The 11,418-nt window shown below is 36.2% G+C and overlaps 1 protein-coding gene across 2 annotated transcripts; it reads right to left on the bottom strand.

Annotated features, from left to right (window-relative positions):
- Positions 1–2,281: 2,281 nt before the first annotated feature.
- Positions 2,282–10,183, bottom strand: LOC137827221 (phosphatidylinositol 4-phosphate 5-kinase 6-like). 2 transcript variants are annotated; one of them, XM_068633478.1, is made up of 3 exons: positions 8,770–10,183; positions 5,174–5,435; positions 2,282–2,879 (listed from the first exon to the last, which is right to left on the bottom strand). In XM_068633478.1, the coding sequence occupies exons 1-3, from the start codon at positions 9,711–9,713 to the stop codon at positions 2,706–2,708; spliced, it is 1,380 nt and encodes a 459-aa protein (XP_068489579.1). In that variant the 5' UTR covers positions 9,714–10,183; the 3' UTR covers positions 2,282–2,705. The 2 variants fall into 2 exon arrangements, with proteins under 2 accessions (XP_068489579.1, XP_068489580.1); XM_068633479.1 differs by having other exon boundaries at positions 8,827–10,107.
- Between the last annotated feature and the right edge of the window lie 1,235 nt (positions 10,184–11,418).

Genomic DNA, 11,418 nt, shown 5'->3' with positions numbered 1-11,418 from the left:
TATTATTTGTATTGTTGTTTTACTTTTAAATTTCCGTGACAAATTGAGAATCTTAAATCTGACTGAGATGTATTTTTAGGGTTCAGACCTAAACAACAATACTTAGCATATTTGAGTGCTAGAGATAGACTTGAAATGTTAATTGTCATTAACGTCTGAATGTGATTCTAAGTTGTTTTTATAAGTATGTGAGAGATCGATATTTAGGAAACATTCTTAAGGATTTTATATGCGAGATATCGATATAAATAAATTTTCTATCGGCATCAAATTCAATCAAAGAACTTAATATTATCATGCTAATCAAAATACATGAGAGTGAGAGAGATGAAACCTAATCCCTATTTTTCCAATTGAAGCAACTAATTTTTTGTTTGTTTTCTTATTGATCAGTGTCAACATAACTAACTCAAAACTCTTTTTATTGTTCTGTTGTTTTATTTAGCGAATATTGTACTCGATAATTCATTGTTCCTTGTGGGATATTCGTCCTTAGGGATAATTATTACTTATAACAAACGCGGTGCACTTGCCGTAAAAAGTCATCAAAGAGAGGCAGTGGAAGACTTGGATGAAAGGAAGCAACTGAATGGTTGAAGGTTCGGTGAAAGTGATGGTATTGCTTTGAAGAGGAAGTTGGTGAGGCCAACCTTCCAAGGAGCTCACTTAGGTCGTGTAGGCTTGCAAGCAAGGGGAGATTTGAGAGAGAATGGATTCTATTTCGGAATACCTCATTCACATTAATGTCAAATCTAAGTACAAAGTCTTTATAGATGATAAGGGAGGAGGTAGCTTGCTCCTTAAGTTATCCTAACCCCGAGTAAGCTTGCTTAACCATGGTAAGATTGGTGGCTTAAGGAGTGGCCTATATGTCCCTTTATGCTCTAGAGATGCATGCTTGTGTGACAAGTGAGGATCTCCAATGTCTTTGATATCTCTACAACTTAAAAGTATGTTTACAAATACACTTCTATACAAACGTATTCTACTTTAGTTATACAGATAGTGCTTCTGTCTTTATTGGTGTTTATGGTAGCTTTGGATGGTCCCCATCACTTCTCATGACAACTCCAAGGAATCCATAGCTCCAATGGAGTCATCCTTAACACACTACTTCCATTAAGCTTTCGTCAATTTCCTTCAAATTTCAAGAAAAACTCAAATCGGATGCTATCATTTTGTAAGGATTTTCAAATCAGAACTTCCTCTTCCTCTTTGCCTTGGTTTTTCTTCCTCGTGTCCCTTGCCCTTAGTTTGGTCAAGACCAATTGGACAAGCATTTCCTTAACATCATTCCTAAAATCATTCATTTGTTTATTTATATTTTCTTATTTTTCTAAACTTTTTGCACAAATCTAATCTTCTCTCTCCACCCAAAGACCTCTTCTTTTGTTCGTATTTCTTCCTTGTATCAAATCAAGAAGCTCACACATAGTAACTTGTACAAAAAGATGATATAAAGCATCAAGAACAAAAATGCGTAAAGCAAAGAGTAAAGCATACAATCTGAGGATAAATAGTTACGTATTTCTTAATGTAGTGATTTCTAAATATCATTCAAAGATCACACTCAAATAGGAAAGAACAAATTATAGACTATAAATTCAATTGCCTAAAGCTTTTTAGATTTAGTAAGATCACACTATATATATACTAATTATAATGTAACTAACAATGTAATAGAATAATAAATATGTATTCACCAATTAATTAACAAAATAATCGCTAATAAAAACTAACAACATACGTTTGAGTTACAAATGATAAATGATGTAACTACATGACTAACTAGATGACTCTATTAGATGCTCATATAAGACATTATCGATTGATATACTCAACAGTTAAAACTTACTGATTAATTGCATGATTACCAAGTATTAATTTAATGAATGTACTAATAAAATGAAATCCAATTTCCATTATTTTCTACACATAATAAGATCCAAACTGGCTTTCTAAGACCAACTTTAAATAAATACAAGATTTTCTAAATTTTTCGAATCTATAAATTAGAATTGGTGTATTTAAAATAAAATTTCATTAACTCTTGTTGCACAGCCTTTATACACATTCTGACAACAACCTTCACACTTGAATCGCAGGTGCTTCAAGGCAAACCCAAAAAGAATCAATAAACAAAAGCATCCAATTTTTAAGATTAGGAAAAAATTATTCATAATAAAGTACTTAACTAAATATTAAGATTGGTAAAGTGTTTACCTAAGTAAATTAAATTTACGACACATAATTCCAAAATATAACCCAAACAACTTTAAAGTTAGGGAAAGAAAATAACTGTTTATTTTATATATTTCTCCTCTCGTTATATTACCAAGCGATTATACAACAGTAGCCGGTTGTAGGTTTAACCAGAACACCAGCACTTACATAAATTTACAAAAAGTGGAAAGAATGAAACCTTATCTATAAAATAGTTTGACCACATGGATGCCATCACCCTTCCTCCCTCTATACAAGGACCGCAGCCGATATAGATAACAAATCTGCTTTCTTTCAGCCATCTACCTGGTGGTAAGGTTCTAGGAGCCAATAATCAAAAGATCAAATCAAAGAAAGCAAAATGCCAAAGCAATTATTGCAATGGGGGATGAAGCTGTATAAACTAAAGTAGCCACCTAGTGAATCTGCTTTCTTCTACAATCTCAACCTTCTCTTGTAATATAAAAGCATCTGAGATACTCTTACATAACAGGAATTGCGAAGCTTTCATTTTTAACATGCATCTGCTTTTGTGCAGCTTTCACAGCAGCTACTCTGGCTGCATTGGCTGCTCTATTAGAAGCTGCTACAGCTCTGTTCACCCCTTCATCTACCTTAGCCACTTCATATGCTTTCTCTGCTGCTCGTCTTGCTTCCTATTTGTTAAACCAATAAAAACAATTTATAATGAAAATTGGCTCATGGTGTTGTAAAGAATCTAACTGTCTGCAATTCGTTTTTTCTCTTTCCATTTACAAGGTTGAGCTAATTTCATGCAAACAAGACATGTCGAAAAATCAGTCTGTAGACCGGATCCTCATTGTCAATAAAATTTTGTTTTCTTCCAGCAATTTCTATGCTAAAGACTAAACTGCAACAAATATTTAACACCTATTCTATGTGAAACATATGGTAGTGACACCAATACCTAGTGCCTAAACCATTATCAACTCCTCCCCCTTCTCCAAACTCGAGGGTTAAATATAACAGTGAAGTAATTTTACTACAAATTAAAAGAATAACGCAAGGGGTATCCAAAACCAGAATTTCTAATCTCAAATTGTCAAAACACACAAATCGAGTGAATCAAGTAATAATAAAGGCAAATATGTTTTCATACATTTATGGTCAAATTTGGTTAAAAAAAGTGATTGGTCATCACACAACAACCGCAATTCTATTTGGACTTTAATCACATATTGTGATGTGTTAACCTATTACATGTTTTTCCACATAACTATGTATTATCACTGTCCTAACAAAAATTGACTAGTCGTTAATGCAACAAGGGTAGGTGTAAGCAGACCAGTTGACCTGTTTAAGACCCAATCCGAGAAACCCACATTTTTAAAGGTTAGGAGAACTCCAATTTGTGAAATAAATGAGATTGTTTTATATCTTTTTAGGTCCGTAACTAAGCCACAAAAGCTTGCTGATAACTAACCCGTCAGTGGGCCAAATAATGTTAAAAAATTAAAGAAAAAAATAACATCTATTCAACTAAAATAAATGTTTTTTCCTTTCACTTTTTTAGCCAAAATCTATACAAATATATCATGTTACTAACATTGATAACTAAAATATATCAATATTTATAGCATCAAAATTTAAACACCCTAAATTAAAAATTAAGATCCTTGACAAAATACTTAGTAAAATCCACGGTAAGTCTGTGAACCCGATAATTAAATCCATAAAGCCTGCTGGTTTTGCAGACTAGACTCAATTTTACTGATGGTCATAAATGTTTTTTCAAAAGTGAGTTCAATATTCGCAAGGTTTGTGGAGCCACACCTAGCAGGTATAATTTCATGGTTGAATAGAGGAATGTCTTTGGTCAACTTGTCAATATCAAACCCCCATCAAGCTAGAGCAGGTGCTTTTGTGGAAGTCAAAAGGTGTTTGCCACCTCCAAGAGCTCAAGGAACTTAGGATACTGCTTTGGGGTTGTCCAAATTGAAAGGTAAGTTCAAGGGTTTGCAATTTTCTTCATTGAACCCTAGAGCTTGTCCAAATCCTAGAATCTACCCTCCAATTTAGACAACCCCTAAGCAACCTCTTAGGTTCTTTGAGCTCTAAAAGAGGTGACAAGCAACTCTTGAATTTCACAAAAATCTCCCAATATTTCCTTATCTGGCTACAAAAATCCTCATGAACATAACGCCTCTAACTGGACTTGTCTGCACGAAGGCATTATGCTCAAAGGATAGTCAATCCACTCACCTCCCTTCTCCGATCTAGGTGATCAAAAATAAGTCCAACAGAGGGTTAAAAATTCTAAATGAATGGCTACTCATAAATTTAACTGAATATAACAATATTTTTGTATTCTTAGTTAAAAATGCAAAAAACCACCTGGCTAGTTGTACATGTAAGTACCTAACGAGTCACTTATTTTCTGTGTGGTAGTGTCTACGTAAAGCATTTAACTGACCAGTTAACAGATGTGTGTAAAACCCAAACAAAATAATATTTTTTGCATCAAGAGCAGTCAATTTTTCTAATTATAATAACAATATCGACAATACTTAATTGTATGAAAAACATAATAAATTAATACATCACCAATATTTTTCACATAATATCCACATCAGCATTTAACATCACAATTAACAGTTGCAACTAAAACCAATGGAATTATAGTGGCGCTATGACAGATAAACTTTTTGTTACCATACTAAAGGCGAAAATTGCAATACTTGTATGAAAACATATCTTACCGTAATAATGATAAAGAATACTAGCCAAGCTAAGTTAGTACAAGAATGGACTGGAATATCATCCTAATCTTTGGAATAACATTATCCATGGCAACCAAAAATGACATACTACCTAGGACCCTATAATGAGATAAAATATTGAACACCATTCACCTTTTTGTATATATAACTGTGTAAAGAAACATTTAGCAAGAACCAAGGGAAATAACCCATAAACATATAGATTGTACCTGCACTGCATTGAGCACTTTGGAATGAGAGACACCAACAGGAGAAACTGGATAAGTAGTGCTTTGAGTGCTCGGAATGTCAAGGAATCCATTTTGCCAGTGAGCAGATTGGGTTTCACCATTTCTAAATGTATACATGCCAAGTCCCTGCCTTCTACCTTCATGCCAGGCTCCTTCATATCGATGGCCATTTGCAAAATGATATATCCCAAAACCATGCATCTTGTCCGCAAAGTATTCACCCACATATGTATCACCATTTCTAATTAAACAGATGTAATTAATTCCAAAAAAAAATGCAACAAATAAACTTTCATGGAAAGCATTGAAAAAGGAAGAGAATCCCATACATTATGTAAATAATAAGGCATAAAAGTTATTTTTCTGAAATGCTTCATCATACACCAGGATACCCTGATGCTTAACATGATTAAGCACTGATTGTTGCATGCCAGGGATCCAACAAATTGATACTGACCACACTGTTAGATTTGCAGGGAAAAATGCAGTGGGTATATTTTGAAATGTTCAAGACAGTATCTACCAAAAAGTCCAATCATCCGAGAACAGATAATCTAATAGAAATTGTACACAAAAAAGGGTAAAAATAGATAAACAAATGATGGGGTTTATTGAGTTCTCCCTGAATTTTAATCAAAATGATAGTGGGATCAAGAAGAAAGACAGAAAAGAATAAATATAGACAAATGTTTGACTTAGGCACAGAGCTTTAGGAAATCTGAGTATCAAAGCTCCCTTTCAACCTCTACTCCAAAACCAAAAGTTCCCCTCAATTGTTTTCCCTCTGATTTTTAATATACCCTGTCATTTCTGTTTCGCCCTGCATAACCAAATTTTGATACTGTTTTAGCAAACAAACTCATTCTATTTCTTATGATCTTTAAAATCGAAATGCCTAGTTCTTGCATTCATGATCTGGATTGTAGAGCACACATACTATAACACAACTACTTGATTTATTCCAGTAACTCTACATCAGAAGGTCTTGGCCGATGGAACCGCCTTCTTGGCTTCTAAAATAACCATTGAATCTGTTAGTTGAAAAATCTATCACTGAGTCTCAGCCTTATCAGTTAGAATATGCGGCTGCACTTCCACATGCATTTGTTTCGGATGAGGGTAAGTACTGCAAGCTTTACCTCTGTTACCATCCAAGAAACCCCTTCATTTGTTTATACATTATTTTTCTAATTCATCTGTAATACAACATCTCTGGTATATTATATTCTACTGGTGAAAAACTTTGCTTCTTCCCAAACTCATTTCTTCAATCCATTAAAAAACATACCTCCAAGGTATTTCAGATCCTTTTCACGCAAGGGACCTAGATATACAATTACAAATTATTCTATTTAATCTTTAAAAAAATGTCATTGACTTCAGACCAAACAAAAACTTATGCATATTCTGCATAGCAACCCATCCCCATGCAACACCAGTTTAAGCTCAAAATAACACCCACCTGCAAGTATCTTCTTCCTGATACAGGCGTACTATATACAACCAAGACCATCTCAGTGCCGTACAATTAAAACAATCTAGGAATCATTACTGAGAATATGTTGGAAAACTAAAGCAACATATGATAAGATACAAGATTAACTCCTAATCAAATATGATGTTAACCCCTCATCAAACATACTAAACTGTTTGTACTGTTACATTAATATGAGATTCAGTTCAGCACCTTCATCCATACCGATCCAGGTCCATTTACACGAAGGCCACTTTATAAATAGGATGATATTGGACATGTAAGTCACGAATTCAATAGCATTTAGTATTCATAAATTTACCCAACTAACTGAGCGTGGGAATACCTTTTGTGGGTACACACCACCTTTCAGGCCTAAGACGTACAATTACAACCCTTTGGACGAGAACATCCCAGAATCAACAAGCAAAAGGACATGGCAGGATAACAAGGGAGGAGACCTTCTTGGCTCGTGTAAGAACAACAGGCAAATGTCAAGCTTCTTCCAACAGCCTTGATGGAATTAAAATATTGAACCAAACTTGACCCATTGTCCAACCCCTATCCACCTCTTGCTCTTTGAGCAGATCTACAAGTTACTTTGCTGCTTCAAGAAGAACTTGTTGGTTTCCCAACTCCATTTGAAAATTGAAATGCCAAAAGTCAATAGAGAAGACATTTTCTTCATGAATATTTTCATGTTTACTCCGCAAAGCTTCTTGAAGTTCTCTATCTCTTCCCACTTGACCATCCCATGAACCATGAAAAAATACTTGGATCTGGTAGCTTTGATACCAGTTGATTGAAACTAGACCAGAAAAGGAAAAATTAGATGAAAAATGAACTTTTAGGAACAGCCCTATTCTCCTTCATTCTGAAACATTATGACCGTAGAATCAAGAGGTAAGATGGAAAATATGCGATACAGAAAATTATATCAAACAGCTCCAGGAAATTTGAGTGTCCTAATGCTCCCCTCTCCCAACTGACTCCAAAGCTAAAAACTCCACCCTATTATTCATACCATGTCATACCTACCTCACTATCTCTCCCACCCAACTGTAGATAATGATTCAGTTATCAACAGAACTAACCCTCTCCCCTGTCAAATATGGGGGAGTTTAATGGATTTTATATGACGGAATAGTAAGAAATCCCCATATGATTGGGAAAAGTAAACATGACAACTAAAAGAACGGGATTGTCTTTTAGACTGACTGTGACTAGTTCGTAGTGGTAAAACAGTAGTAAAGTTTGAAACATAAACAGGCCTCACATCAAATACCATGTCCATTTTTGGTGATAAACCCTTCCAAATAAACAAACAAAGAAAGAGATCATAAACAAGGTTATAGTTTATGTTAAAATAAATCTTAATTGGTTTCTCAGTTTTAGTGGTTATGTTTGTTTCCTAACTCTTAACTAGAAAACACAACAACTACATATTTGTGCAAAAACCTAGCAGCTTGGAATTGAAGCAATCCAATTATTCTGAAGGTTGAAGATGTGTTAAAAATGAAAATCCTCAAAAATTGGCTTCATAGTAGAGAGACGTATCCAGCTAATCCCTTGTTATCAACAGGAGCACTGAACTACAGAACGGAAACCAGGACATTTTATAATCTGCGAGGCATATTTTCAAAACCGAAACTCTAAAAACCTTTTCTATGTTGACACTTTGCACGTTCAATTCCTGATCCACACAACTGAATCTCTAAGAAACACGCCAAAATAAAATTTATTCAACAACTCTCAAACCCTACTAACCTAGCAAACAGCAAAATACATAACCCCTCAATTCTAACAAAAACCTGCAATACCACCCACCATTCTACCTCGTGAAAAAAATTTGACACAACATAAAATGCAACACTGATGCTCACATTCAGTAACAGAACCTCCCTCCAACAGCACAAAAAGAATCAAATATACATAGCATCATTCCAACATATGCATTCAAAATACAAAAACAGCCTATCCCCAAGTCCACTACTCTCTCCAAAGTTATCTTAACACAATCCTAAACAATTGTTACACAACCCAATAACAACTACTAAGCCAAGCATAGACAAAAAAAAAACACAACAAATTAGAAACTAACCTGAAATGATAATGACCAAGGCCATGCTTGACACCCCACTTGAACTCTCCAACGTACCTACTCCCATCCTCGCACGTATGAACCCCACACCCGTGACTCTGTCCGTTAGACCACTCGCCGGCGTACACATCCCCGGTGTAAAACCTATACACCCCAAACCCGTGTCTCAACCCCTGCCGGTAACACCCTCGGTACCGACTCCCACGCGCCCAAGTCTCCACCCCATAGCCATCGTATTTTCCATCCACCCAATCCCCTTCGTACCTCCCACTCCTACTATAATAATACACCCCGCTCCCGGAACACTTCCCTCGATGAAACTCCCCCTCGTAAACGTCGCCGTTTCCGAAGACCTGCACCCAGCACCCCGACGCCACGCGCTTCTCCGACTTGGGCCGCGACCCAATCGTCCAGAACACCGGCAGCGGCGACGCGGGGCGCGCGACCACCGCGGACGGTGACTTGAGCCGAATCGAGCGGAGCGGCAGCGGAAACGCGAGGTTGAGCGAGAACACAAGCGCGGCGGAGAAGGCGATCGCGGAGAGGAGGTCGAGGAGGAAGGACCGCGAGACGAGGAAGTAGAGGTAGAGCAGCGGCACCGCGAGTAGGAGCAACGCGCGCTGCCGCCTCACGCGACGCAGCGCGCGGAACGCGGCGCTCTTGGCGGCGACCGTTACAGAGAAGAAGGCGGCGTTGTGCGACTTGAAGAGAGGCGGCTGGGCGTGCGGGTTGAGGTGCTTCTGCTTGGAGAGGGAGGGCGGAGGGGTTCCCTGCGGCACTGCGCTGCGCTGTTGTGGTGGTGTGATGTCGATTTCGATTTGCGGATAAAATTGGTGACGGTGGTGAGGGTGTTTCTGGTATTGCAGAGGTGGCGAAGGATTGAAATCGGAAGAGACGCCTACGCTTTCTTTTCCGATCTGAACCTCTGATTTCTTCTGATGCATTACATAAGGGAAAGAAATCGAAAACGACTTACTCACTCGCTCCAACGATTCCGTTATTATTCTCAGGCACGTTCTTCTTCTTCTTTTTCTTCTTTTTTTTTTCTTTTTCTTCTTCCTCTTCCTATTCTGTGTATTTTAGTCTTACGGCGTGTGGTTTTGCTTGTTTGTTTGTAGCACGTTTTATTTTCTGGCTATCGGAGTGGCGTGGAATTGTGGGTTTAGCGAATCTCTCTCGGGGTAGCACGATGGATGTTTTCTGCTTGAAAATCGGAGTCTGCAAGGAGTTTACGGTACTAAATTTGAGTGGAAAATGGAAAGCACAAAGCCAATGCCAAAAAATTGAATTCAAAATCTTTATACATTATAGTTTAAATTACATTACCCAACCAAACCATATCATATTCCTTTCGACTTTCGGATTTTCAACTCTCCTTACGTTACCTTCACGGTCGCTCTTTTTCTTTCTCTTTAATCTTTTTTTCTCGTATAATTGAAAAAGGTATATAAAAATAAAATAAGAAATTTGAAAATATATATTTATTACATTTGTTTTCAATATAAAAATTAACTTTAGTCATTTAATTTTTACAATTGTATATTTGATCTTCATAAAAATATTCGTTTATATTTTATTTTTATTATATTAACTATTTAATACTATTTTTAAATATATTTTTTAATATATGATGACGTGTTATCGATCATGTAATAATAAGAACCAAATTTATGAAAAAAAAAGTTAGTATCAATTATTACATCAAAATATAAAAATAAATAATATGATATTTATTTGTCAACAAGGAGGATGTACTAAAGAAAATATATATTTGATTTCCTTAAAGAAACACATAACTTCAGATGAAGAGTCCTAGTAGTTCCTATTGAACAACATGATATATAATTGAAAAGAGATCTTTCTCGTAGTAAAAAAAATTCAATATCAGATATAGTGGGTTTATGACTCACATTTTCCGTTTTCTTGTCATAATTGGGAGGTTACTTGGCACAATCAATTGCAATCAATGAGAGGTTAATTACCATTAATTGTATTTATTATTGTTGTCTCCTAGAACCACTATATATAGTGGCTTCCTTCAAGCAATGTAACACACTACAAACAGCATGTGTTTTCTCTCTCTTTTCCTATACTCTCTATTTCTCTTAGGTGTAAGTGTTTAACCCATATAGAGAGGATTTGTTTTAGGGCTATTTATCTATTAGTCTGAAAGGAATTCATTGTACTCCCAGTATCATTATAGTGAAAGTTTTGGCTCTCTCGCCGGTGGTTTTTTTACCTTTATTTAAAGGAGTTTTCCACCTAAAAATGCTGGTATCATTCTCACTTTACTTGTTACTTTAATTTCTCATAATCTTTGGTTGAAATTATCACGCTTCCGCACACGATATCCCTACAAATTGGCATCAGAGCTTTTCGATAATTCAACCAGGATCTATTGTTCAATAATGTCAAAAATTGGATATTGAGAAATTTGATGGTAAAATCAGCTTTGCTATCTGGCGAGTCCAGATGCTAGCTGTTCTCACCCAGAATGGTTTAAAGAAAGTTCTGGCAGGTAAAATGATGAGACCAACCACTATGACGGAGGAGCAGTGGGATGAGATGGATGAAAAGGCATTGTCTACGATCCAATTATGCTTGTCCCGTGAGGTGTTGCGTGAGGTCATCAACGAGAAAAGTACAGCA

Source organism: Phaseolus vulgaris, chromosome 8 (genome assembly GCF_000499845.2).
Source record: "Phaseolus vulgaris cultivar G19833 chromosome 8, P. vulgaris v2.0, whole genome shotgun sequence".
Lineage (NCBI taxonomy): Eukaryota > Viridiplantae > Streptophyta > Magnoliopsida > Fabales > Fabaceae > Phaseolus > Phaseolus vulgaris.
The sequence above is the reverse complement of the archived record's forward strand: the minus strand, read 5'-3'. Positions and strand labels throughout refer to the sequence as shown.

Coding starts and splice junctions, on each gene's coding strand:
- LOC137827221 (XM_068633478.1), bottom strand. CDS start 9,713: ATGCATCAGAAGAAATCAGAGGTTCAGATCGGAAAAGAAAGCGTAGGC. Junction 5,436..8,769: donor CTTGGTCATTATCATTTCAG/GTTAGTTTCTAA, acceptor CTGTTTAATTAG/AAATGGTGATACATATGTGG. Junction 2,880..5,173: donor AAGTGCTCAATGCAGTGCAG/GTACAATCTATA, acceptor TTTAACAAATAG/GAAGCAAGACGAGCAGCAGA.